At 41.1% G+C, this 27,973-nt stretch overlaps 2 protein-coding genes, 1 long non-coding RNA gene and 2 other non-coding genes across 6 annotated transcripts; 3 read left to right on the forward strand and 2 right to left on the reverse strand.

Moving 5' to 3' along the window:
- On the reverse strand, nt 1-14,518 carry LOC137609727 (sphingosine kinase 1-like). Of its 2 annotated transcripts, XM_068336962.1 has the most exons (6): nt 14,059-14,518; nt 9,119-9,268; nt 5,948-6,042; nt 4,926-5,041; nt 3,539-4,344; nt 1-1,357 (listed from the first exon to the last, which is right to left on the reverse strand). In XM_068336962.1, the coding sequence occupies exons 1-6, from the start codon at nt 14,483-14,485 to the stop codon at nt 1,266-1,268; spliced, it is 1,686 nt and encodes a 561-aa protein (XP_068193063.1). In that variant the 5' UTR covers nt 14,486-14,518; the 3' UTR covers nt 1-1,265. The 2 variants fall into 2 exon arrangements, with proteins under 2 accessions (XP_068193063.1, XP_068193064.1); XM_068336963.1 differs by lacking the exon at nt 1-1,357 and having other exon boundaries at nt 2,611-4,344.
- Nucleotides 14,519-16,753: 2,235 nt separating this feature from the next.
- Nucleotides 16,754-18,034, forward strand: LOC137610280 (uncharacterized). Its single transcript, XR_011038445.1, has 5 exons — nt 16,754-16,889; nt 17,181-17,244; nt 17,416-17,479; nt 17,659-17,715; nt 17,897-18,034. It is a non-coding gene; the product is annotated as an uncharacterized lncRNA (long non-coding RNA).
- LOC137610389 (small nucleolar RNA SNORD49) lies at nt 17,518-17,585 on the forward strand. The gene has a single exon (XR_011038479.1). It is a non-coding gene; the product is annotated as a small nucleolar RNA SNORD49 (small nucleolar RNA).
- Nucleotides 17,751-17,820, forward strand: LOC137610388 (small nucleolar RNA R38). The gene has a single exon (XR_011038478.1). It is a non-coding gene; the product is annotated as a small nucleolar RNA R38 (small nucleolar RNA).
- Nucleotides 18,035-18,048: 14 nt separating the features above from the next.
- LOC137610279 (fas-binding factor 1 homolog) lies at nt 18,049-26,940 on the reverse strand. Its single transcript, XM_068337820.1, has 27 exons — nt 26,855-26,940; nt 25,864-25,918; nt 24,924-25,061; nt 24,637-24,815; nt 24,390-24,531; nt 24,157-24,231; nt 24,021-24,071; nt 23,446-23,578; nt 23,096-23,262; nt 22,936-23,017; nt 22,406-22,849; nt 22,255-22,314; nt 22,100-22,170; nt 21,640-21,689; nt 21,263-21,388; nt 21,066-21,163; nt 20,729-20,935; nt 20,419-20,526; nt 20,177-20,316; nt 19,967-20,085; nt 19,731-19,853; nt 19,474-19,650; nt 19,105-19,281; nt 18,886-19,023; nt 18,720-18,816; nt 18,520-18,647; nt 18,049-18,186 (listed from the first exon to the last, which is right to left on the reverse strand). Exons 4-27 carry the CDS (start codon nt 24,646-24,648, stop codon nt 18,115-18,117), a joined length of 2,997 nt encoding a protein of 998 aa, XP_068193921.1. The 5' UTR covers nt 24,649-24,815; nt 24,924-25,061; nt 25,864-25,918; nt 26,855-26,940; the 3' UTR covers nt 18,049-18,114.
- Nucleotides 26,941-27,973: the final 1,033 nt, after the last annotated feature.

A 27,973-nucleotide genomic window follows, 5' to 3' on the forward strand; every position in this document is an offset into this window, starting at 1 on the left:
GAATATGTTTATTGATCTTTAAAAAAATCTACAAACAAAGAATTACAAGGTAAATAAAGGGAGATAAGGGATACCTGGTCATTAATTACAGACTTATTGATATTACATCTTAACAGTCATTCATTCTATCTTCCACAAACAGTCACATGTCAGACTTCCATCTCGAGCAGTGTTTGTGTTAGAATCATACCCTGTACAGATCAGGCCCTGGAGCGACCTCAGTTCACAATGATGCTCATCAATCACTAAAATGTGAGAGTGGAACATTTTTTATTTTATCTGTATGCAACATCTTCCTGCTGTCTTGTGTGATGACAAAGGCACTTCCTGGAGATACTTTTATGTCCTGTTTGCATTTAGGTCAAAGTGAATACCTGCATTACGTGGCACACAAATAATGTCGATGGTAAATGGTTTCAGACTCACATTCAACTAAACCATGTGGCTCCACTTAGTGACTGAAATTAAGTCCAGTTTCTATCACATTGAAAGACAAAACCGTGAGCAAAACATTCATCACCAATATGTCAATCAAGTCACAGCCTCAAACTTTTGTTTAATGTGGAACAGCATAACACAAAGCAAAACATCACTGGCTTTGCAGACTCTGGGTCATCGCCTTTCTGAAATCATACACTTAATAAAACGTTAATAAAAATATGAATATTAACGTGTGTTAGAGAAAAAAAGCTGCTGTTAAATTAGGGCATCCACTACGATGCTGTAAATGAACATAATCTTGAAACAATTTTTTTGTATTTGCGTCTGTAATTCTATGCAACTATCAAGTATGGTACATTAATCTGATGATAAATTACATTAGACTGGATGTTTGCTCTCTGCTAATCACGGTTGGCTTGAGGGAAACAGTGCCTGAGACTAATATAATCTATTAATTACTGTAAATATAAGAAGCAGGAAAGAGGATGCAGTCTGAGGAGGCTGTGTTGTGTGAGAATGGGATATATTCCAGGATGTAATTTTCCCTCCACATCATTAATACCATGTGTGAGCCGATCCAGCAGAGGGACCCCTAACTCCATATATCAACAGCCACACGAGGCATTTGCATAGCACATCTCTGCCATTATGAGATGCATGTTATACATTTAGTAATGAAGAGTGCACATGGACATCCTGCAGAGCAGAATGATGCAATTCAAAGAAGCTGGATAGCGTCATTGATTATACAGCAATCCTAGACGACTGCATGGAACACAGAAGCTTTAACTATGACTGTACAGAATCTGTAAGGTGTAAAATTGTCAAATCAAGTTAAAGGCAAGAACATCGGCACTGCAGTGAAAACTGAGGATGGAGGAGGTCAGCTTCAAGTATAGTAGAAGTCCTTTCGATACTGTAAAACATGATGATGAGTCATTACAAATGGAATAAACAGTTTATCAGCAGGAAATGTGTTTTTTTTTTCAGCAGTTCAATTCACAGGAACTTATACAAATAACACAGAATAAAAATGAAAAACTTTCTGCCTCTCTTCACACCAAATTATTTTCATATTTAGTCCATAACTTCTTCATTTCATCAAGGGAATACACTTTAATGTTAATGTTTCTCTTCCTTTTTCCAAAGCTCTGCAAACAGCAACAGGACAATAAAGTGTGTCATCAGTGTGTTATTAGGTCTCTGTCTTAATGTTATTGAACTCAGGGTGACAGTGAAGCATTCAGCAAAAAAACAAACAAACTTGTTTCCATCATTTCTTTCAGCTTCATTAGTCTGTCAAAAGAATCTGTTTTTCCTTTCAGCACAAGAGGTGATTTTGCTTTTAGCACTTGTTTGAGTGTGAACATCGCCCCGCTGACAAGCCGTTTATAACCAAATTGATTTGTTTTTAAGGTCACAGATGACAGTGATGGCATTCAGCTGCTGCATATGTGGGTGTAACTGATTCGGTCAGAGTGCAACAAACTAAAGTGAGAGGATGTATGTGTGTATGTGTGTGTGTGTGTGGGGGGCACTGATAATAATGGTAACACTTAGATTCTCTCCTGTTGTGGTGCAGCCTTAGCAAAGCTACTAAAAAGGCCCCAAGCAGATTGCTTGACTCTCTACTGCTCACTATTGATTGCACGTCGCTCAATATGCACCTCACTGGTCCAGTGTGAGATCTGCTGTCTCAGTGTTACTGAGCTGAAACAACCAGACAAGTGTTACTGAAACTCACTTTCAAACTTTGGTATGATGATTTAAAAAAAAAACAACAACAAAAAAACTGTCCATCTCTATTTTGATGCATTTAAAGGAGTAAAGCTTAACGTTAAGGACACATTAGGTGCTGATTGCTCATTAACCAAATGATGGAGAAAAAGAGAGAGGGAGTACAATCATCTGATGGCTGGTCAGGAGGGGATCAGATGCACAGTAGCAGACCACGCCCCTCCCCCCTCACTAAGTGCTGCAGAGATGTGAGGGAATGTGTGTGTGTGTGTGTGTGTGTGTGTGTGTGTGTGTGTGTGTGTGTGTGTGTGTGTGTGTGTGTGTGTCTGTGTGTCTGTGTGTGTGTCTGTGTGTGCGTGTGTCTGTGTGTTCCAAGGAGGGGGGGATGGGTAAAAGAAAGTGAGAGTGTGTTTATGTATTAGACGAGGTGGCTCCCCCAGTTTGATGATGGTTGCAGAGGAAGGGGGGGGGGGGGTGAAATGGATTGGCTGGTGATGGAGGTGTAAAGTCACACAGGCTAGCTTTCCTTCCGCACCAACAGCACTTAATGCGTGATTAGCTGGGGGATGTTTTCACACACACGCGAAGGGGAAAGAGGGGGTAAATTCACTGGCTTGGATCAAGGATTGCTTTTTTTATGTAAGATATGCAAAGATTAAAGATTTTCCTACATCAAATCCCCACAGGATTTATGTCTTCTGAGAAAGAAAGCTCCTCTTCAGCTGGGTTAAGAAGGTGGGGGCGCTGTCAGAGCCCAAGTGGGAGGTTTCCAGCCCAGTGTAGTACAGTGAGACAAGGGGCGTGGCCTGTCCACAAGTCTCCCAGGATGGGGAAATGTGCTTCTCTTCATGTGTGTCATGCTTATGAGGTCAGACAGCAGAGTGCAGTCCTCAGTCACTACAACCATGCTGCTTTGTGCCAAAGCTCCTCACACACAATCGCACACACGCACGCACACACACACACACACACACATATTCAAAAACATACATAAATATGCACACAGTCACACACAAATCCCTCCCCATTTTTTCTAAGCTGGAACCAGCCAGCAGCGAGATCATCCATGACTGACCCTGAATGCAACATTGAGAGATAGCGGAGTCCATAAAAATAGTTGCTTCTGTAGAAAAATAGAGGAATTTCCGTGAGGCTGATAAAATGTCTTTGGCACGTAAAAAAAACCCCCCATAGCTTACATAAAGAACTGGACTCAGAGAATAAAAAGCCAAACAAAGCTCTCCAGCCAGAAAGATTAAGATAATCCAAATTCATCCACAGATGAGTTTGGCCAGTCCAGGGTGGATTTGAGCCTGAACAGGCCCGTACTCCACCATTTCTCCATCCACAGTAATCATACCTTGTGGGGTGAAGGGTTCCAGCCGCAAAGCCTTGACCTTCTCGTACACCAGGTGGGGGCAGCCACATGCTAAGTGGGCACCCTTCTCCATAGCCAGGAAAAGACGCAGGAGTGCCGGGCGTGAGATCCCTGCAGTTACGTAAAAAAGGTGAATCATCCCATCATCTGCCATTGCACCAGGAACTGTCCATAAGTTCTCTGCAAGGTGGGACTGGTAAATAGCCAGCACCAAGACAAAGTCCTCCTCCTTCACCACTGTCCAGCTCTCTGGGACTGGCTGATCCAGGTCAGGAAGCAGAGTGTCCACTGGTGCACTCTGGCTCTCAGGTCTCTTAGTGTTGATAGAGTTGTTGGAAGAATTGTTGATGGTGTTGTGGTTGGAATTTGTGCTGTTGTGATTGTGGCGAGAGTTCTGGTTGGGAGAAGTGTTGGGGATCAGCTGACATGGAAGAGAGGAGCAGAATGACGGATGCTGAGGTGTGGAGGGAGGCTGGTCTGCCTTGATGCTCCCTTTTGGAAGTTCCACCACCTCCCTCACGGGAAGATATGCTAACCTGCCCTGATAGACTTTGAGGGAAGCCAGACGCACCAGGGTGCCCATGAGGAATCGGATCGCTCCAACGTGACGGTACTTCTCGCTCTCAATGTCGACATCAGCGACAAATCCCCAGGCCAGGGAGAGAAAGGAGAAGAGGCGCTGCTTGGAGCCCAGGTGGATGGACACCAGGTCCAGGGAACCGACCAGACCTTTGCAGAGGATGAAACCACAACTGAGCAGAAGCTCCTCATTCCATGCTGGAGGTGACCTGAGAGAAAGAAGAGCAGTCAGTAACCATAGCAGGACAAAACATCAAGAAACAAAATCAGGAGTTCATGCAGTGATGAAGCTGATGATGAGTGGCAGAATGGTGTGTGGACAATGACAGCTCCAGTATAAGAAGTGGTCGAATAGAATCACAGGATTTTTTAAATTTTATTTTCAGCTACGGCCCTGAACACAAGCGACAACCCTGGAAAGTCAAACGGATTCCACTTTTTCTTTTATGGTCGTCTCCACAGAGAACCAGCAGATGGAGATGATAGGTGTGTGTGCTACATTAACTGGTTCCACATACACACAACACATTATAATCACATAATAAACAAGTTCTAAACCCATTACATCACTCTTTTGGGAGTTATTTGCCGCCTGAAATGACCTCTGCCGCACGGCAAAGTAGCTCTAGCACGCTCCATCTCCTCCCTCCTGAGGCACGATGTGCCCAGTCAGCCTTTGGAATAATTGCATAGAAATGAGCTAAATTGCTCCTTTTTTAGGTTTAGGGAGGTTTGTCTTTCCTCTCTGCTGGTCCATGCATTTAAATGACTCGTTAATGGCCTGACTCACTGTGAATAGTGGTGGACAGAGGCAGCCAGGGCATTGCCTGAGCCACCTGGTAGGATACCCAGAGGAGTCTGGATGGCCTCTTGCCAGTCCTCTCGCTCCATTAGACCATTAATCACCTTAATGAACAAGAACAAAAACAACAACAGAATCAGACCACGGTTCAAAATAGAAAGCAGCATCTGAGTGTGACCAGAAGACAGGAGAAAACGTGGTTCTGTGTCATGTGATGGTCTATATATTTATGCATCAGACAAGCATTTACACAATGGTAGATTCAAACATTTGACAATATTTTCCAAACATCTGCTGATCATTTTTATACAATGACATTCATCAAAAACTAGAAAAAGTTTGTTTATCTACAAGGGAAAATTTTTTAGTATATATGTGCATCATGTTTGGAAAAAAAATCAGATTTTTTTTGTTTCAGTCAACTCTGACACATTCTAAGAATAGTAACATGGCTGGGAAGGTCTATATAATTACACATCTTTATCCGTTTTGGGAAACTTAAATCATAAAATAAGGGGTAAAAAAATATGAAATAAAGTGCAATACTTAACATAACTTCTGATATTAATGACTACTGTTTCTTTTTTACATTTATTGACTGTGTCAAAAAAAATTGTTGAGCCCTAAATAAGTAAGATACGCTTTGTGTTCTTAATGTTCTCCAGGAAAGCCTCGCCAAAATAAAAGCACTGTCATTAGTTTTCACAGGGTGTGAGGGAGCTTTCTGTTAAAAAGGGAAAGGCATTATCGATGTCCAAAACATATTGACTGTCCAATCACATCACAGACATTATGTTTGTTTACAAAGCTGATAGCAGCCATAATGGAGAGATTTTGACCGTCACTCAAAATCTAAAAGAAAATAAATGTAATCATTTGTTTAATTCTAAGACAACAAACACATAAAAAGAAATCATATGGGTTACGAATCTCATTTTATTTGACTGTGTTTATCCAAGTGTTTTAGATCTGAATTCATGCTTGAAAGGCTGTGGGAAAAGTCAAAGCACCTCAAACAGCAGCCCGTCACCAGACATGATCACCAGGGCGTCCCACTGTGACAAATCGGCCTTCTTCACCACCTCCCTTGCGTGGTTCTGGTGCTCTGTGTGGTGACAAAAATAAAGAGACTGAAAGAGTCGAGTAATAAAATAGCCAAAATAAAAACAAGGACAGTCAAGGGAAGAGAAATGAACAAGCTGCCTACGGCCGGCGTAGCATCATGGAGATTAGAGAGAAAGAGATTCAGTGTCCCCACCTCACATCAGCCAATCCTGTGGCTACTCAACAGTTCCAAGGCAGCTTAGCCCCAATGCAAACATCTGCGACTGACTAATGTGTATGAGTGTGTATATGTATGTGCGTCTAAATATTGGTTAATGCGCTCAAGGCAGGCTGAGCTGTTTCCTCGGCCTAGTTTTTATTGCCAGCATCTCTGACTGGGTCCCTCCGGAGGGGTCTCTGTGGGCTCCTCCTGCCAGCATTAAAGTCCACAGTCCTAAAACTATAAATACAAATTATAAAGTGAGGAAATTTCAATATTCAGAATGTGAATTGGTAAAATATCTGAACCAGCCATAAATAAACCATAACCCAGCTACGAACCACAAACTGTTCGATTTTGGCAAAACAACTGTATTAAGCTTCTCTGTCTTGGCATATACCTGTTCACTCATGTTTGAATAACAAAAAATCATCCTGATGCTCTGTCTATGTGCTTTGGAATAATTCCATGACTATGGGTATTCATAGATAAACTGTTTCCCTTTTGGAAATCTACCAAAAACATTTCCCCCGATATTTAGTATTCGATTCATTTGTAAAACATATTTAATTGAGGGATACTGATGAGTTATAAAGTCAAAACGTATTATAAAATAAATACAATACATTTTTTTCCCAAAATGTTTACAAATGTTAAATAGTCTTGAAAATCACTATAAATTTTTTATTTTGATTTTTTGGAGTTTTTCATCAAAGTGCAAATTAGTTTGATTTATCACTGACACTTAATGTCTGTTATTTACTTTCACACCTGTGGTGCAAAACAAGTATAGAAATTATGCGATGTGGTTGAAATGAACCTGAATATAAATAAACACCTGACAAATATATAAATATGTAATGATATATGATATTATTTATTAACATCTCACACTCACTAGTCAATTTTCAATTTAACCAGTGATGCTCTATGTGTGTTTGTGTCAAAGATACCGCTTTGGAGAAAGAGAGAAAAAGAGGGAAATATAGAGAGAGAGGGAAAGGGAGAGGGAGAGACAGACAGTTAAGAGAGGGAGAAGGAGAAAAAAACAAAGAGGGAGCAGAGAGAGAAGGAGAGCACATGGAGAACAGACAGCACAGAAGTATTGATGCAAAGCCATCATGAAGGAAATATTTTTCAGCTTCACGTATTGATTGAGGACAAAACTGAAATAAAACATCCGTCCTCTCCTTTCCTTTCACTTTGCTCAACCTCTACCTGTAGACCCCCCCCCCCCACACACACACACACACACACACACACACACACTCTCCTGGGCCTCTTTCGCTCTCTCCATCCCATTTGTTTGCTTGTGCTGGGGAGGCTGGAGGCAGTGATTCAGTGCTGTGTTGACAGACTGCGTTGCACAGCTGACTCAGCACTTCAAACCTCTCGACGCTCAGGATGCTTTACTTCCCAGCCACTTCCTCATTCAGTGTGGCCACTGCCCAACACCCCACCTAAACCTGCAAACCTGAAGGTGGGGCAGCTCGGGGTTTCATGTAAACTGTGGATTATTCCTTTAGCTGCATGGGTTTTGTCTGATAGTTACATTCCTTAAAGATAAATACTGTAGATATGCCATAAAAATGAGATTAGCTCCAGTTCTTCCTCTTCCAGAGCTAGTTTTTCCTCGTTCCACTCTGCCTCCTTCTGAGGTCAAGCAGGGTAAAGATAATCCTGGTGCACTGGATGCTTCATGCACTATGTAAAAGCTACACGCTGGCACGAGAAGCGCCTTCACTGGAACTTGTCCTTCCTCGGGCAATGGCTGTGTGATACATTCATCAAGGAAAGGCATGCTGGGAAAAGTGCTGCCAATTAAACCAACCGTAGTCACATGTTACCCCTGACTGTATGAGACCACTGAAGACCCTCAGTGACCCTCTGGCTGTTTTTTTGGCTGGTTACCAAAAATACTGATTTAGCCTCAAATGCCATTTAATATACGATTGTGCAACACATCTTCCTTATTATATAAAATATATTAAGTAATGCCGATAAACAATACATCTGTTCACAATGACACAATTATTCCAAGAATATCAAAGTTGTGACAAACAGACCATCTGGCAGCTTTAAACAGGGTTTACTTCTCAGAGCTCCAACCTGTGGCTGTTCATTTTATTTATGTACAATATGTTCACAGGAGATTTCCTGAAGCTTGTATCCAGGATCACTTGACTAAGATCAAAATTTCCATCCCGTGTTCTTCTGACATTTAACCAGTGGCAGAGAGCCAAGTTCTGAAAGTAGAAGAATATTACATTTTTCTGCTGTCACTACAAAGATGAAGGTGATACTAAAAGCCAGCTCATGACCATCTAAGTATCAATCAAACAAGAACTCAAGAGGAGACAATCATTCCACTCATTAAGTAGTCTCAGATTACATGATTCCCCCTCAGTTTGCAAAAGCTCTGTCCTCAAAGCCATAGTCCTGAAAACCTCCTGATGCCAGTTGAGCTGAAAGAAATAGCTAATTGTTGGCATGGTAGTGGGTGAAAGTTAAAACCCAGAGGCCAACTGGTGCATTGTGCATCTTTTTTTTTTTTTTTTACACCTTTGGCATTAAAGCATTTCTCTATTTCCCAGCAGCTCGCTGGCATTCAGAGAGGGGTCACTCAAAGTTCACAGCCTCTGATGGCAGCAACGAACACATGGCACTGTTTAAGGTCACCAAAGTCACTAGCAATTCATACAGAATGAGCAGCTGGGGAGAATGGGACAAGAGTTTAATAAGGATCGGTGTACGTGAGCTTGAGTGCATGACGTGTGTTAATGCACTTGAAGTTGTTGTGTAGGAAACTACACAAATAATGCATTGCACAGCAGAAAATAGATATTTGTTTCATCTGTCATAGTAAAATCCTGTTCTTCCAGGAGAAGCTAAACCATATTTGTGTGATGCTACTGACCTGTGATGACTAGTGTATAGGGAACAGCGGCCTCCGTGAGCATGGCCTGCACATGGCCAGTGAAGAGCTGGAGAGCCTGGCCGCGACCGCTGTGAGGGTTCACCAGTATCATGACTCTGCACGGCCGCCGCACCTCCGTATACACCACACCTGAGATGGACAGAGAAAAGTGGATGTGAATGGATGCCAGGATAGAGGATGGTTTTGTTATGCATGATCAAATATTGGAAGGAATGTCTAAGGACAGGTTCATTCCTTCTGGGGAAAAGAGCAGGAAACAGTTAAGCCATCGGCTGTGACAGGGTACAGCTACGACGTTGCTGAATGTTAATGTGACAAAGCAGCTTCCTTCAAGGAGAGAGGGGTAACATACTTCCCTGTCGGGATCATACAGATTATTAATAGTAATTCTGTGACATATTATTAATCCCCATGAGGATGTCTTCCTGTACTTTATGTCCCTGAAAGTCATAAAAGTAATGGAGAGATGATTTGCTTCACCAAGGTGAACAAGCTTTCAGTATCTTGCCCAAGGTCACTTTGACAAATGCTTTACTTAACTGATGTAAAACTTGTCTGTGACTTAATAAAGTCAACTTTGTGTGAAAGTGAAAAACGGAAGCAATTCGAACATTTAAGAAATTCCTTTCACCTTCCTAAAGTAGACTATTTTAGATGCTTACAATTTAGACACCCTTTATCAAAACAAAAGACCAGAACAAAACCACACTCCTCACAGGACCAGATAAATACTTCATACATTCATATGTGGATAGAGGTTAAGAAAAGGTAATCTCTTAATTTTACATCAAACTTTTATAGATAAACCTAAATAATTCAGTAAATATTAAAGAAAGATGGAACCAAGATTCAACTAGTGATATCAAGGGATGGCTGGGAAGAAATAGGTGTGACAGAGGAGTTCAAGGTGGAGGTGGGACTGCATCAGGGATCAGCTCTGAGCCCCTTCTTGTCCGCTATGGTGATGGACAGGCTGACAGGCGAGGTTAAACAGGAATCTCCATGGACTATGATGTTTGTAGATGAAATTGTGATCTGCAGTGAGAGCAGGGAACAGGTGGAGGAGAAGCTAGAGAGGTGGAGGTTTGTCCTGGAAAGGAGAGGAATGAAGGTTAGCCGCAGTAAGACAGAGTACATGTGTGTGAAGGAGAGGGACCCATGGATGGATGGGTGGGTAGGTGGGTAGGTAGGTAGGTAGGTAGGTAGGTAGGTAGGTAGGTAGGTAGGTAGGTAGGTAGGTAGGTAGGTAGGTAGGTAGGTAGGTAGGTAGGTAGGTAGGTAGACAGACTGTTGTATTGATGCTAACAGCAGATCAGTTATCACTTTGTTGTCACAAGTGTGCCCTGATTGGTGCAAACACTAAATAAAGTTCCAATGTGTCTCCAGTGTCTCATACTGCAGTCCTGGTGGGATTTATTAAACCCAGATTTGACATTGAAGAAAGCCCTCAGGGGGAGAAACAAACATGCTTCTTCTCACTGCTGTCTTTCAAAGCTGTCTTGCTTAGCAGTAACTATATCCAGACTGGACTGACGTGTCTGCAAACAAGTTGCATTCTGAGGTTGGGTGAGTGCCTGCTGGAGAGGAGTGGAAACGGTCCAAAGAATACAAACATGGCTGTCCACTGAGGCATCACCAGGCTGAGGGAAGGCGGGGGCGGAGAGGCAGGGTGTTGACAGGCCATCACAGCCGTGTGACACATAATGGAAGACGAAGGTTCCGAAGGGACCGAGATGCTGGATGGGGTTAGAGGTCGTATGGTGACAGGACAACTTGGAACAGAACCTCACAGAACACACACTAACAGACACACACCTGAGCCTGCAGCTGCTGAAAAAAGGTGCCCTTAGAGGAAGCTGAGCAGACTCTTTCCTCCCCCCTCTCTCTGCATATTTTAAGGGTCAGACACAAAGACACAGACTCATTGGAAAAATCCAACCAATCCACATCAGCTTCATATCACAGAAACATAAGTGGAATCAAAGGAATGTGGAAAACCTAGTATATACATGTAAATCTGTTTCTGGCCTCCTACAAGCAGAAAGGATACACCCAGTAACAGTACAGGTGGTGACTGGTAAGGAAAGTCAAATCAAGTAACCATCATCCTGTCTCATTGCATGCAATTTCTGGTGCTTCTAACCAGGGGAAATATTGTGGCAGCACATTATTGTGTACAGGGCTATATCATAGTGTATGCTCTTCATTATTTACAGCTCATTCCTTCCAGTGAGCCCTCGCTAAGAATAAAAACCCTCTGAGACGTTCTGCTACGGAGTAAATTACATTTCTGAAGTGCCAACCTCCATGTAAACTAGCATCACATGCTGGCATTCATTAATTTATACTTTATACTAGAATCACAGTGATATCTGTCTAAATACCAGTATTGCACTTCAATTTCACTTTTAATCCAACCTATCCATCTGCAGGGCCAGATGAGATGACATGCAATTAACTCAGGGGGTAAATACGCAGTTAAGGATTAGCAAATCACCATGACATTCATACACCCTTTACCAAGAGGCAGTTTTCTGTTGCAACGACGTTACATATTTATATCACATAATATATTCTGTTAAATGCTGTATTATATTATGGGATGGCCCGGATCTGCAATGTTAAACAAGCTCATACATTAATGATGTGGTCGCTGAAAAAGATGAAAAGTGGGAAAAACAAAAATCTGGGTTGGGAAGAGTTGTTGGTGAGGACATTCTATTTGAAAAACTCCCAAGCAGAAGCTCTCTGGTGGGTCCAGTCAGAAGGCTGATAAAGTGTGTGTGGAGGGGGGGGGGGTGTGGAGGGGGGGGGGTGCTAGTTACCTCTGTCCACCAGTTTAGCTTGTATTAACATCTACTGGCTGCAGACCAAAGGGAGGATGGATGTTCGTCTTCACAGAGTGCCAGTCTCTCTCTCTCTCTCTCTCTCTCTCTCTCTCTCTCTCTCTCTCTCTCTCTCTCTCTCTCTCTCTCTCTCTCTCTTTTAGAGAAAATCTTTCTCTCACTTAGTCATACTTTCAACAAACAGGTGTACATCATAGATTTGAAATATAAGAAGAATCACAAAAATGATTGGCAGATTATATTTTTTCTTTTGGGCTAAACAAAGATGGCAGTTTATCTGAGGAGGAAGAGAAAAGTTAAAGGTTTGTCTGACTGCAGTGCAGAAGCCATTTTAGGAAGAACGTGTCAAGCAAGAATCAGAATCGATTTTAACTGTTTCAGACCTATGAATGATTTAGACACTTTTACAAACCTATGCTGTGTCAAAGGTGTCTTATGTTCCATGTGGAATGGAGAACTTGTGTTCAGTCAGTGGTGGGTCTAATTCACAAATTTTTTGCTTATGTTCCTATACATGTCATATGTTTTTTTTTTTTTTAAATGTGAGTTCCTGTTTAGACGAAAGCAAAAAGATGATTTTGGAGAACAGTTAGTTGTCCACAAAAATATTGTGTTAACGTGATTATCTTGTAATTTGGATTTAATGAATGAACGGAATTTTAAAAAATCAACCCCCGCCCCCTCTCCATCCACCTCTCCCACATTGGTGGTGTACACCTGGAGGCTGCTACCAGGAGGGTGACCTCATTCCTCATCATGCAACACTAACACTCCACCCAACATGACATTCAACATTCCCTATTCATCGCTGCCAAATATCCTCGTCCTCTTCTTCCACTCTGCAAGGCATGTCTGCTTTACTTTACATATTTCTACAGAAAGAGAATGCCTGACTTGGCAGAGTTGATTCACAATTTAAAACAAAGAAAATAATGATTTCAGAACCTAAATAGTTTTATCCAATCACCTAAATGTATCAATACTTACTCCAAACTGAGCAGGAAGGGCTGATTAGCTGCAAAAAACATCACTCATAAGGCGGTCTGACCGTCTTTCAGGTGAGAGATGCTAATGAGGCTGGAAGACAAAGGAACCTGAGGATAGTCTGCATTTGAACAGAGCAGGACATGATGAGACCTAATTAGATGTAGCTGCTGCAAGACAAGATGAGAAACAGGCTTTGTTGTGATGGTGATTGTTTTTTCCCATCAACAATTAAATCTCGGTGGGGGTTCGCTGAGCAGGACTAATGAAGCTCCTGTAAATATTCTGCACACTGATGAGAGTGACTCTCTTTAAATGATCCATTTTGTGGGTTTGTGAAATCTACAGTTCAGATCCAGAGTCATTGCTCTCATGTGGGCCGTATAAACAGCTGTAAATGTGGGTGGATCAGGTTGAGTGGCAGGTAGAGCAGGTTACTGAGAGGAATGTGTGCAGTCTCTCAGTCAAAGCAGTTTGTGGCAACAGGAGGGTGAAGTGTTGTTGGGGCATAACATCAGGCTTTTTGATGAGCCCACAATGTTAAACTGTCAAATCTCAACAGTATTCTGATATTTTAGTACAGTATATTAGAGATGCATACTGTAAAAAAAAATATGGGAAGGTAAAAGAAAAAGTTTGGAAACTAAAATCAGACGGGTTACATGTTCCAGCATCCACAGTGCTCATTGATAAGGCAACATCCCCTGAATAAGACTCTACAGTATTTTTAGTTTGTTTAAAAGTGCAGGGTAGCCTCAGCCGCCACAGGATGAATACGTGAATGCTGGCTGATGTTGTTGACAATCAGACAAGTCTTTCAAAATAAAATAAAGGACTCATATAGGCAAAAAACCCCCAAAAACCTGTCATTTACTGACAAAACTGTGGTCAGTGTTGTGCTGCAGATGAATTTATTTATAATTTATATTTACTCCGCTTGTTGTTTTTGCACTTTATGTTGCTATTTCCTCACCTTCAACATTCATCACACTCCTGTCAGTGTGTTACACACACAGGCCTGTCTACTTGTGCTGTAAAGTTGCGTGTTGGTCGTTCGGGATGGGTATGGATGTTTACCCCAGTGCTCACCGTCTCTCCGGAGCGCCTGACGCGCGGAGGCATCTCTGATGGCTCCAGCCCATCTCTCTGCCTCCTGGAAGTTGACAAGCGGGTCCTGGACCAGCGCGACCCGAAAGCACTGCTCTACCTTCTGCCGGGCCACCCCGGCGCTCATCCAGCGCCTCTTGAGCGGATAGAAATAGGCTGTAAAGTAAGCGCCGACGTCCGCGCTGTCCGGCCCTCTGTGAGCGCGGCAGCCGACACAGTCAGTCATGTTAAAAACCACCTCAGTCCGACCGGGTGACGAGGAGATCCTCTGGACGGTCAACGCGCTGTCCGACAGGCTCACCGAGTACCGGTCTCTGTCGTTCAGCATGTCGGTGAACTCCCCGTACAGCACGCCAACGACCCCGTTCCGTTGGCGGGATGGCTCCCGTTCACCGGCGTCTTTCTCCATCCCGGACGGACAGTGCGACGCGTCCGGGCTGGTGGGCGGATGGCGGCACTGACTCGGTCTGGTGAGGACTGCCGTGGGACCCTGTCGGGATGAGAACAGCAGCTTTCACAGTTCGAAGTCTCTCCCTAGTGACTAAAAGAGGGAATGGCAGTGATGGAAGTGTCGAGGCTGTCCGCCATACAAACTCTGTCCTCTTTGCTTCCAGCTGTCAAGAGTCCTGTCTGGTGAAAACAGGTAGCAGAATAGTCTAAGTTCTCACTAGTGCTCTCAGTTCGAATACAGTTCGAACTTTCATTAAATTCAAACTTCGATACTTACTTATATCTATTTTAAGACTACAGCCTAGAGTCTCATTTCCTTTATAAGAACTACACAACACCATCACCTCATAAACTCAATACAATATAGAATATTATGACAAAAGACAAAAATAACAGAGGGGTAGGGCCGAGAGAAAACACTCCCATTGAAGTGTTGTGTATTTAATATCATTATTCATTAATCTATCCGTCCATCCATCCATTTATTCATGCATTCATTCATTCATTCTTTCATTTTCCGAACCGTTTCCTCCGCTTCACTGGATATTAGTCAGTATCAATACATTTAGTCTTTGTTTCTCTGTATTCTTTTATTTATTTTTGGTTAATTTTATTACAATTTTTACCATAAAGTTTAGCAGAGAATCAAACCGAGAATTAAACTGAACTTTCCCTCCATGCTTCTTCTCTGTCTATTTATAATCATTGCATGAAAAGTATTATTCAGACTAAAAGCAAAAGTGATTTTTTTTTTTGCTCTCTCTCGCTTGACTCACTTATACGTTTTTTTGTGGCCCATATCACTAAAATTCCGACAGAAAAGATGGACAGAAGTCAGAAATGGAGGATCACGGCAACGGTCTTTTCCCTTTGTGTTTACCTGCCATTATCTACCTTTCTTTGTTTACCTGTCTCTCCCATCCTGGCTCCACGACTGTGTGTGACGTCAGCGCTGCTGTGATCTGAGACTTTAAAAATAACCCTCTCACTGTTGATTATTAAATGGTGAATAAACTACACTTTAACTATGTATGTTTGTAAATCCAATTATGATGAGATCAGTTCCTCACCAGCCATGAACCTCACAGCACATCACTGATACATACAGTCCATTTGGAACTGGTGCATTACCAAAACCACATGTAACTCTAATTCTTTATTTTTCATTTCATTTCATTTGCCTTCTGGATTGAAATATGAAAGCATAATAGATTGTACAGTCAGTCAGTCATTTTCATATTACCACCGCTATATCCGCCGCAGCGGGTCACGGGGAGCTGGAGCCTATCCCAGTGGCATAGGGCGTGAGGCGGGGGACACTCCGGGCACGACGCCAGTGCACCGTGGAGCCACCGTGTTGTGAGGCCACAGCGCTACCCACTGCGCCATTGGTTATTATTATTATTATTATTATTATTATTATTATTATTATTATTATTATTATTATTATTATTATTATTATTATTATGCATTGTAAAAGGTGACATCAAGATTACATTTTATTATTTGGCATGACCTAACAAATTGCTCATGGTCAAACATTTCACTCATAAATTTCATTAAGGTTACTTCGCTGTCAAAAACCGAGTATTATACTGTACTATCAAAGTTGCACAATCTTTAATTTTCCGATCACTTAAAAAACAATGGTTGTGCTTGTACACATAACTGTGAGTTTATTGGATTGTAATTGTTTTTACGGTTCTTTTTTTTGTTAGATGTCCTCCTCATTTTGGACTGGCAGGTTTTTTTCGGTGACATTCTGTCCTGTGGAAGCCGATTGTTGAGTCACGAGTGGCAGGAGTTAGTGGTGGATCTGTGGGCAATGTCCACGCTTGTCAGATTATTTTACCCCACCAACTGTACATTCTTTTGCCGGGGAGCAGGCCAGCATCCAGAGAGAGAACCCACGCTGACACCGGGAGAACACGCGAACTCCGCACAGAGCGGGACTCGAATCCGGACCCGCCGTGTTGTGAGGCCAGAGCGCCACCCACTGCGCAAAATAAAAAATAAAATTTCGCAAGTCACGAAGTCAACTTGTACCAAAGCTGTCCTACATACACTGTAGATGTATCGGAAATTATTGATATCGTTTTCCACATTGATTAAGAGTGAGTGGTGCTTTTTAAAGGCTTTAGCTGCGTGAACTTTTGGTATTCACTTTTAACCACGCCCAATAATCGGTTACGCCGGATATGACGTAACATGGGGATTTAGTCTTTCCGGATACGGTCTCCCGCTGTTGTTCGTTATATGTACCGCGCTGCTACTGTATGTGCAGAAAGACTCCGACTACATCATGAAGCTTTCAGATAAAGCCATGAAAACAGTCTTCGTTGCAGTGGAGCCGCCATGATTAGGTAATATAACTTGGTTATTAATGAGACTTACGTGTGTGGTAGTCTGATGACGATTTCTCATGAATGTGCTAGCCTTCTAGCAGCTAGCTAATCCCGAAACGAGGCGAACACGTGCAGGGTTTCCAATGCAAGTAGTTGGTGCTTTTGGACAAGTTAGGCACATGTTCAAATCGTTGGCTAGTGTAGTGTTAACCTACGAAATCCCAATTTGTGACATTCATATAGTCACTGGATTTTTACATTTTCGATAATGGATCTCATGTCAGATTTGTTGCATGTGCTTTTTCCTAGCTAGTCTTCACTGACTTGGAATGAGGCTAATATGTCTGGCATGAAAACGTCGCCATGATGAAAGGTAAAACGGAGCATCTGCGTCTTTCATTTTATTCTCTCAAAAGTATGATGAGTTTGTTATCCCTGTCTGAAAAATAAGATGCGGAAACAAATAGTATCTGACATGCAGAAAACAACCACGTGTTCCTTCATGCTGCTGCTTGATGATCAGTAATGAAGTGTGTTATTTCAGATTCAAAGATGATCGAACCACGTGGTTCTGATTTCCAGAATAAAGACGGGAGCATGGTAAAAAGGTTTGTACCAGTTGTGTTCTTTTTAGTGTGTTCAATGACTCGGTGATGAAAACATAGGAAGTGCCGTCTGATGCGACAACTGACGATGGCAATAACTGTTCTGAGAATCATTGTTGAACGTTTTGCCTTTGGTGTGCATTAATTGAACTCTTGATCTAGTTGTTGGTGTCTCCCTGCAGGTCTTTGCATCTTGTGAAGTGAGTGATGACCCGTGAGTGCTGAGATGAGTTGAACAGGTTAAAAAAAATTACACTGATGTTTAATGTTGAAGTCAAGCCATTGATGATACAAGTTATCCCTGTCTGAAGTGTATTGTGGAGTCATGGTATCCTGAGGCTTTACTAGAGATGTGGGGCTAATATAGTCTCTGATGTTATTATTATGTGAAGATGTAACTATGTTACTTTTGATTTTCAGTTAACCATGGAGTGGACATGATACCAGCTTTGGACTGAACCAGTAATCCAGATCCAGACACCATGATTTAATATCAACCACATTGCACATTTACAAAATAATATGTGTAAAACATGATTAACAGAACTACCAAAATTCAAGTATTTAGTTCGCAATGTGTAATGTCAACACTACTGACTCCTTGGATATTTCCTTCAGTCTGTTGATTTGTAATATTTCTAAAATGGCTTGTAGGTCTTCTTTTTCAACTTGTCCAGGAAAATCTGCTCATCTTCAATGTACCTTGAGTCCTGTGTACAGGAAAATAAAATGATGAAATCGAACAGGAAATGTTTACTGGAAGACATTATCAATGTATAACAATAAAATCCCCTACAATTAACAATCCTGTGTTTATTTTCATTATGTTAAGGAATATAAACAGTGTTATCTTGAGTTTGTTTTTAAATTATGTATTTGGGACAATATTTAACATCTAACGTTTCAATGACACCGTTGTATCAGGACAAGTCTGCCAAAATAACTATTTATGGTAGGTCGGCATATCTGTCTTTCATGATGGTGCAAGGATTAATCGTGTCAGTGGTCAGTAGTGGTTCTAATGTGCAAGAGATTTCCTTTACCTTGTCTGTATTGTACTTCCACAGAGCCAAACTAGTTTGAAAAGATGTAGACTCCACATTGGCAAGTGCAAGAGTAGTCCTTGTGGTTGATTGCAGCTCGGACTTTGGCAACATTGAACCTTTATTTTCTGAGAAAAAAGACAAAACCCTGCTGTAAACTTAATTTATAATGGTGAAATTTTTTAATGACCTGACCTCACCTGATAAAATGGGTGAAATAGACTGGAAAGGATTAACTGGTGACTCCAGTGTTTGCGTCTCCATTGCGTTCTGCAGATGATTTAACCGAATTTGGTCCTGTAATGATTTTTCATGTGACTGGTGTTCATCTGCTTTCCAAACCTACAATCTAAAAAACACGTGTACCTTAAGAATCCGCTGCTCTTGCTGCCTCAGCCGCTCTGTCTGCACATGGATTTTTGCGAGCCTTGCCTCATGCATAGCCTCTATGTGTTTTGCTTCCTGCAGTGCTCGTTCACCTTCATCATACTTCTCTGCGGCGAGCTGCATGAAATACAATGTGCTTTAATATACAGTACTGTGTAAATCACTCTACATGCAGGGATCTGTGAAGGGGGAGTTTACCTTGGAAAAGGCCTCCACCTCCTGGGCTTTAGTCTTGACCCTCAAGGCTGAGCTGCTTATTTGCTCTTTCTCATTGTCCAGTTCTTCTCTCAGTCTTTCCAGAGTCTCTGTCTCACGTGCCACTAAAATCTCCTTTTGTTTTAACTCTGCAGTGCGAAGCTTTAGGTCCGCTTGTTCCTACAACAATCAGAAATAATTACCTTGTTTTGTCATTTGGCATCCCGTGTAGCCCCAGAGTTCTGACTGATTTATGACTTCATATATATTCCATCATACCTGGTGATGTCACCAAAAATATAAGTAGTAAATAGCTTTGAAAATGTACTCAGCATTAAAGGCCAATATGATGCCGTTTTCCCTGAGAGTTACCTGTGCCAGACTGATGATGGAGCCCTCTCTCTTCTCCAAGAGGCTGCTAACATCACGCTCGGCTCTCTCATACCTCTGTTTCTCCATGGCGTGGAATTGGTCGCGCTCAATTGCTAGCTTCTTCCTCTCCTCTGCACAATGCTGTATCACTGACTTCTGTTCCTCCAGTAATGCACTCTGATGGAAACAAACCACGGTAGGATGAGCACGGTAGGATGTCCATTGCTGGCTCTGATGTGAATGTCAGCCAGTCTCACCTTTGCTCTATCCAGCTCCTCTCTTTCCATGCTGATCTGCAATGTGAGGGCATGTCGCTCTTCCTCCAGTCCTCTTTGAGTAGACTCTACCTTGGCCTGCTCTGCTGTCACCTTCCAGCGTTCCTGAGACATAGAAGATGTGGTTCTCAGAGTAAAGTAAATATCTTTTTCAGGTGTTTGTATGCTATTGCTATACTGCCATTTAGTTTCTTTTTAGGGCCTGATTTCACCCTGACCTTCTCAAGCTGCCTCTGCTGCTCATTGAGCTGACTGTCCATCCTAGAAATGATTTCCTTGAGGTGTGCTCTCTCCTCTGCCATGGCTTTCTGCTGTTGAGCCAGACGGTCCTGCATCACTGATATATAACAGAACTATTACAAAACTTTGACTTTCGTCTATTGTGTTTCAAGTGTGTGGGTGTGGGTGTGGGTGCTGGTTTGACTTACATCGAAGCTGCTCGTCTCTGTGCCGGGCGCCCTGCTCCAGGCCATGAGCTGTGTGCTCATGTGTGCTCTCCACCCGAGAAGAAATCTCCCCAAGTCGGGAGGAGAACTGCTCCATCCGCTCTATCACCACTGTGAGTGACCTGAACACCAGAACGCAGATATAGCAGAAGATAGTAAAGATAGAAGACTGCTCAAGGAACCATTTGAATAAAGCATCGTCTTCAATGACACTCATGACCTACCTGGTCTGAGATGTTGCACTTGTAACTGCATCAATTTCCTCATCTTTAAGTTTCTTCAGCCACTGAATTTGATCCTCATGGTCTTTCTTCATCTCCAAGATAGATTTCCTTGACAGCAAAGTTGGAGAAATAAACTAAAAATAAGATTGATTACAAGCTCACTTAAAATATGTCATCACATTGGATGAGGAAAATACTACTGATCCTTTTCAGGTACCACTGAAAATCATTAATTAATAGCTGATTAAATAATTTGTTGATGCAGATACTGTAGAATGGCTACCACACAGAAGAGGTTTCTTTTGTGTACCTCTGGAGGTCTTTGAGTCTCTCTACTTCCCGGTCTCTGTCTTGCTGGGTCTGTGCCAGTTTGCGCTGGTACTGAGCTTGCAGTTCTGAGCGTTCCTGCTCAGCCGATTGGGTTACCACTGCCAAGCGCTCTTTTAAGTCGTCACACTCTCGTCGTGCTTGTGCTTCCCTCTGGGCTGCCCATTCTTCAAGCAATTTCACACGAGCCCTAGACCGCACAGAGAAATATGCCTTAACAATACAGATCCATGCAAGCAGCTGAAAGTACACGGATTAGTTACAAAATGCTATTGTTATACAGAAACAAACAAAAAAGGGGGTGAGGGTGGTCTAACTACTTGTGTGCATTCTCCATGAGCTCCATATCCTTTTTGTGATGCTGTTGGACAATCTCCAATGCTTGGTTTTTGTCTAATTCTAGGTGAAGGGTCTTCACCTGGACAAAAACACAAAAGGTGGTCAAGATGAACAGGTACATAGACAGAAGATTATTATTCCTTAGTGTCAACACAGCAGACACACTTCTCAATCATACCTGGCCCTCCAGCTGGATGATGCGAGCCTGTAAAGTCTGATAATCCCCAGGTGGTTGATCACTCTCTATGCATCTCTGTATGACTCCTGCATCTCCGACAGTGCCTCCACCCGGCAACTGGGACTGCTTCACCATCAGGGGCAAAAGTCAACGAAGAATGGCAAGATAAATGGGTTGATATATATCAAATAAATCTGCAGGTAGGGATGTTTATGTTCCTGACCTCTTGTCGTGCATTCAGCTGTGGAAGACTGTCTGCTGAAAGTGTCACCTTTTTACAAAAGCTGACGCTTCCAGCAGTGTTCCACAGATTACAAAAGCCATAAAACATATTATCGCAAATTTTGACGAACTATTGTTCAGAAAAGCACAAATACCTGTGTAATAACAGAGGGTGTCTTTTGTATCTCATGTTGCTGGGGGACCGCTGGAAAGAAAACATACCTGAGTTACTGGAACAAATCACAAAGTACTGTAACTAAAAATTGTGCTGTAACTAAAAATTGTGCTTTTTTCAATAGATTTCTTAAGTAAGAAATCACTGATTACTTTAAATCTGGACATTTGCAGTGTTTTTTTTTGTACATGTGCTGGTTCTAAACATTTTTTAAATGTATGGGGTGAAAAGTCCTTTTGTATCAGAATATAAGAATCAGCTAGAAAACTCTTCTGGCGCCTCACAGCTTTGTTTGTCCTTAGTTTTAGTCTTGTTTGAGGAGCCTATTGTAGCATTTTAGCAGTAAATCTATCTGTAAAATTATATATTTAGATTCAAAAAGGCCAAATGAGGTAACAGGCATCAACTTGAAAGAATCTCTCTGCTGCTAAAGCTGATACCTGGCATGGTCCTCTTCTCTCTGGCAGGAGAAGAATGAGCAGTGAGGCAGGGGTGTTCAGAAAATGTATTACTGCAAAAAAAAAAAAAATCAAACTGTATAAAACTAAACAAAATACTGTCACTCGCAGTAGGCTTTACATGATAAACATCTTACCTGGCCTCTGTAACACCTGTGGCCTCTCTCACCCTGGGAGCTTGTGATGCCACTGATTTACTAAAAGTAAAGCAAATTACTATTATCAGATCAGAAGAACAAACTCAACTCAACATTGTGTTTACTTTGTTGCGTATCCCTTCGTCAGTACCTAAGAATCAATTCCTTATCAATTTCTTTTCCTAGACCTGAATTGTCTTCTTGGGTGGATGCTTTTGTGTCAAACATTGGCAGTGCCTTCTTCCTGTGAAGAGCTGCTGCTAACCAGTCTTCCTTCTCTTGCCCTCTCCCCTGGCTTTTAGACGCCTCCAGCTTGGTTGGCTCTTCTGTTTGATCAGGTGAGGGTGGGGTTTCTGCAGCTGCAGCATATGTATGGCTGCCATTCAGAGAGGGTTTTCTTTCTAATGAAGGAGAAGAAGCCTTTGTAGACTCCGCTGCAGTCTTAGCCATGGCTGCATCTGCCTCTAAAAACAAATCGTCATCATTTGGTTTGAGGCAAAGCCAGTCAGCTGCTGAGTTTCGTTGTTGGGAGGAGTTTGGGGTGGTGGGTTTGGGTTTATTCTCTGGAGTAGAGGAACTGTCATCATCTGTTGATCTGCAAATTTGGAAAAACAATTAAGTCTAGTTTTGCATTGCAAGCAAAAACACTGCTGTAAAACCAAGATGAAACCACACACAGACCTTTTAAACTGTCTACGAGATGGTCGTCTTGTTAGTCTGGATGCCACAGTGGGCTGATAGGTGCCAAATGTGAAGTCATCCTCTAAAAGTGATTACAATAAATTAATAAATATGTTTTCAAAGGCTTTCTCTTGTGAAAAAAATGCAGAATTGTGCAAACCTGAGGGTAGGGATGCTTTATTATCTTTGAGATCTTGCAGCTGCTTCTCTTGAGACAAAGGTGGCTCCTTCCTCTCACCCTTCAGACGTCGTTCGACAAGACTGCTGGAAGTCAAACTCTCTAGAATCTTGTCCAATTTTGTATGCGTTCTCTGAGGTGCCTCAATCCTGAGATGGCAGGCAAAGTGAAAGCAAACAAAATAACAGGTAGAATAAGAGACGTTGCTTTGTAAAACAGTGTCAACGTTTGATTTTGATTTTACCTACTAAGGCAGACATTATTCATCATTGGAGCATTAGAAACAAAGATGATAAAGAATGAGGCAGTGAGAGTACAAAACAAATTAATACCTTTCCTCATTGGACCAAAGTGCAGCGTCCTTCTTCTTGAAACTGTTTTCATCATCATTTAATCCGAGAGTATCGATAAGGTCATCCACAGCATGATCAAATGTCACATCACCTTGATTCTTTGCAGATGTAGCTGATTCACCAAAAAATGAACACAGTCCTTTTTTGGTTACTATTAATACAATTGAAATATGTTTTGTTTTTGTTAAATGTGAAATATGAACAACCAAAATACATTTTTATCCATTCATTCAAAGACATTCAGTTTCTTTGATTGCATGAACATGTTTTTAAAATAAAAATGTATTGAACACTTGAGCTTTACATGTTTGTGTCATCAAGACAGATGAAGCTGAAGGAGCTGTGTTTGGTCTACTGTATGTGTTAGTGTATTACCATGAGCTCGTGAGGAATTTAAGGTAATAGACTAACCAGACTTTAGTCATGATCCGCACAAATACGTATTTGGGATATCCAAGTACAGTACTATCAAAACTACATACAAATACAAGGGAAACTAAAAACAAATCATTCCACCACAAAAAGGTCCAACTCATTGTATTATACTAATTTACCTTTAGTGTGAGGTGTTTGAGCAATATCGTCCTCATCACAATCACCACTGTCTAAATTAATGCAATACATTGACAAAAAAATTATCAGTAAACCACTGTTGAGGGAAATAAAGCTCCTTATTTAAGGCTGACTCACCAAAGAAGGTAAACTTCTTGTCATTACGCGCTTTGAATGAAGGTGAAAAGCTTGGCATCCCCTCTTCTGTGGTGGCTTCATGAGATTGGACAGGAAGAGACATAGTTCTCTGTAATTGCCTCGAGAAGCAATTCATTCTTTGTACCTGCTTTGAAGTAAACCTCAAAGCCGATACTTAGATGCAGCCACTAATGAGAAAGCAATTTATGCCAAACCCATCTGCATGGGATTACCTGCTTCGTCTGGTTGGACATGACTTTCAAACAAGTCATTTTTTGTTGCTTTATTAATTGACTTTGTTTGTGAAGAAGCTGAACTTGGCTTTTTGGAAAAGCCAATTTCAGGAAAAAGTTCATCGTCCTCATCATCCATTTCCTGTACAAAAGGTTGAAGACAAACTATTAGCACACTGAGGGGCCCATGCACCTTACATAGAAAGTTACAAATCAGAATCAGAATCTTAAAACATGATATACCTACCATCATGTCCATATTTTAAAATATTTTTTTACAGGCCCCGCCTCTTGCCCGTAAATCTGTTGGAATAAGCTCCAGCAACCACGTGACCCGCGTTAAGCAGAAACAGCGGTTAAGAAGATGAATGAATGAATCGTGTACTTCATTGTGGTAGCACGATCTGCTACTGACACCTTAGAGACCTTTGACAAAAAAAATCAAATTAACAATAAAATATTATATGTTATTCATATGTAAGATTGATGGATGGATAAATCTATGTTCCCCTTTTCACATCCAAGTCTACATACCTCAGTGCCCTTGTAATGGACCTGAAGTTGATCACAGAATCTCACACAATACAGGTTGGAATGGATTCTGAAAGATGTTTACTGTAGCACGCAGAATGGAGTTATTGTACGTGCTTCACAACTGTTCTTTCATATTCCCTATACACAATAAAAAACAAACAAAAATTAAACGTCAAAAGCGGTAAAACCATTTCTTAGCCTCAATGAGTATTATCCAACTAACAGGCAAGAGGCAAAATGGTTAGGCCACCTAACATTCTCTTGCTCAAAGGGTTGCCATATACACCACCTACTAGTGTAAACTTTGAAATTCCCTGGTGTATGATACATTTGACAAAGCACTAGTAAATTACCGTTGATAAATTAATTTGCCTGTTTTTTTTGTTTCACTTTTAGGACTGAACTCTGAGCAATTTCTGGGCCATGTTTAATAACAGTCGATTAACTGGCTTCACTATTCACCAGCGCTGGTTCTGACTCCAGTGACAATTGCTGATACAGGGAGAAACTACCATTGAGAGCCAGGAAGTCTAGACGGTGGGCAGGGCATTTGCTCTGTCCGCGACTCAGTCCTTTACTTGCAGAGGCGATGGGACGGGCCTTGGTCTCACCCTGACAAACCTGAGACTAAACAGCATCAGTCGAGTCATACAAGCCTTGAATCACTTGCATTTTGTATAGCTGAATAAACCTATTAATAAATAATTATTATTTGATTATATAGTTAATTAACATATAAATTACCATAATCAATTGATATAATGAATGGATGAATGAATTACACATTTGAATTAATCTATATACACCATTCCTATTTTCTTCTGCCACTGATGTCATCAGTGGCAGAAAAGCTGGATGATAAAAAAACAAAACAAAACACTTCAACAGCAACAGTTACCATTTACAGCTGGTGGTAACCCTTAAATTCCTCCCTACTTACCAATTCAGTGTTCAAAGACTTGTCTTTTCCTTTCCAGATTGGTCCGCTGAGCAATCTGGAAAGGATATACTGGAATTCAATACAATTTTGAAATAGTTAATACAATAGTAACATTGATAACACAAGTTGGTTTAAGTTTAATAATCAAAATAGCTATTAAGCAAATAAAACTATATGGGGCACACTTTAAGTTAGGGGATTTTTATTATATTTGAGATCCCAACATTTCATCCTGTCTTCACATCTATTTGTAGGATTACCTAAAAACTAGAAGGGGCACACAAAAAAACAAAAAAAACCTCCATCACGATAGATCAGTCATCATCACTATCACAAGATTATTAGGTTATGAGCACTACCTTTTGTAAACAGAGGATTTGAAAAATGCTCTAAATCAGTCCAAAACTGAAAGGATTCTATGTCATATGCTCAACAATCCCACCCGTTTTTGCGTACCTCCACTCGTGTCCAAATAATCCTACAGATTATATGTTGCTAAATGGACAGTTTGAATCATAGTAACGCAGGATTTTTCTCCTATATGAACACAAGTAAATAACATGGCTTGTTTTAGGTTAATTCCTGCATATGGTATATTGATACGGCAAATAAAAATCTGAACAACTCACTTTTGTATAGGTTGCCCTTCTACTGTGTTGCCAGAAAACAGTGATTTCATTAGGTTGACTTACTTAGTAGAAGAAAATAAATTGTATTCATGGAAAGTGTTCTAAAAACATGCTTTAAATAATCATATTTGTTCAAATATATCTTGAAAATGTTGACACTCTGGGGTCCTTCGATACAGCTGCGATGGCGTCATGCGTCTGTAGTTACGATTATAAATGGCTAAATACCAAATCGTACTATGCCTTAGCCACATTGTGCAGTGATGCTACACTAAATGCCAAATTCTCGAAGACTATAAATGTACAGTAACTATAAAGTTTTAACTTTACAATGTACGTAGAGCAAAAGCTAAATCCACTACCTGAAGCATATTTGTAGTAACATCAACGCTTTACACTCTCATAGTCGTGGGACCGCGGCCGCAGCATCGCGAGACAGATATTTCCGGTTTTCTCGCCACAGTGCATTATGGGAAGAATAGTCTTGACAGAGGACGTCTGCGCTACATTTAATCCACGAGGTTTCTTGTTGTGAACATCAATTGACCTAATCCGAATATAAACATTGTCACCAGCAGGTGGTACCAGAGTTTAAAACTGGTAAAACATTGAGGAGCTAAATTGCATCAGTTCTGAATATTAGGTTAAGATTTATTCAGTCAGCTGTAGGTTAATCAATAGCCTACAATCATTTATGATGGAATACCCTTGTTGTTTACCCATTTACCTTAATCTTGAAACCTAACAACTAGAGAATTAATGAACTAAGACAAGATCACAAAACTGCCCCAGTGCACAGAAGCAGTTTTATAACCAGGATACAATTTGTCAATATCTAAATATGTCATTGAAATTTTTGAAGAATTCAGTGATTTTGTTGGCCTCTACACTGCCTGTAAAATCTGTTGCACATAAGAGGATCCTTGCACTTCTTTGTGAGGTATATTCTGTGCTTAAGGCATTTAGAGGCTCTAAAGTCAATTGAGACATTGTGATTTTTTTATTTACAAAAAAACTTTGATTACGTTTAAAATTTCAAGAGAAATTCAAGTTGGTATTCATGTATTTGAGGGACAGTTTTCAATGATTTTCAACACAGTTCACTATTTGGATTACAAATTCAAGAGGAACTAGGTTATTTTTGGGATCTTAAAATAAGTACGTTACTTTCTGTATCACATTGGCTTTTAGCATAAATCATTACATGCACTGAAAGTAAGCAAAACATTAAACATGTAGCTGGTTTTCATTCAGAGACATGGAACATGCGTCATTTTAAATCTGAATCCCATCTGCTGTGTAACAAAAATGATTTATAACGTAGTTTGGATGATGAATATACAGTATTTGCCAGTTTTCACCATTTTTAGTCTTTTTCTGTTTATTTTCTCAACAATTGGAACATCTGCAGGACACATAAGGGAGGCAGGAATCTCATGGAATGTCAAGTGCACATGATTCAGATATGATTGATGATAGAA

Source organism: Antennarius striatus, chromosome 16 (assembly GCF_040054535.1).
Source record: "Antennarius striatus isolate MH-2024 chromosome 16, ASM4005453v1, whole genome shotgun sequence".
NCBI classification, from domain to species: domain Eukaryota; kingdom Metazoa; phylum Chordata; class Actinopteri; order Lophiiformes; family Antennariidae; genus Antennarius; species Antennarius striatus.

What these genes read in the sequence shown, in the direction of transcription:
- LOC137609727 (XM_068336962.1), bottom strand. Translation starts at nt 14,485, where the DNA reads ATGGAGAAAGACGCCGGTGAACGGGAGCCATCCCGCCAACGGAACGGG. An exon ending in GTGACGGGCTGCTGTTTGAG is followed by an intron (nt 5,042 to 5,947) that starts GTGCTTTGACTT and finishes TTGTTCATTAAG; the next exon opens with GTGATTAATGGTCTAATGGA. An exon ending in GGAACCCTTCACCCCACAAG is followed by an intron (nt 1,358 to 3,538) that starts GTATGATTACTG and finishes CATGTTTTACAG; the next exon opens with TATCGAAAGGACTTCTACTA.
- LOC137610279 (XM_068337820.1), bottom strand. An exon ending in TGTCCAACCAGACGAAGCAG is followed by an intron (nt 24,232 to 24,389) that starts GTAATCCCATGC and finishes AATCTCATGAAG; the next exon opens with CCACCACAGAAGAGGGGATG. An exon ending in TCATCCAGCTGGAGGGCCAG is followed by an intron (nt 21,164 to 21,262) that starts GTATGATTGAGA and finishes GTTTTTGTCCAG; the next exon opens with GTGAAGACCCTTCACCTAGA.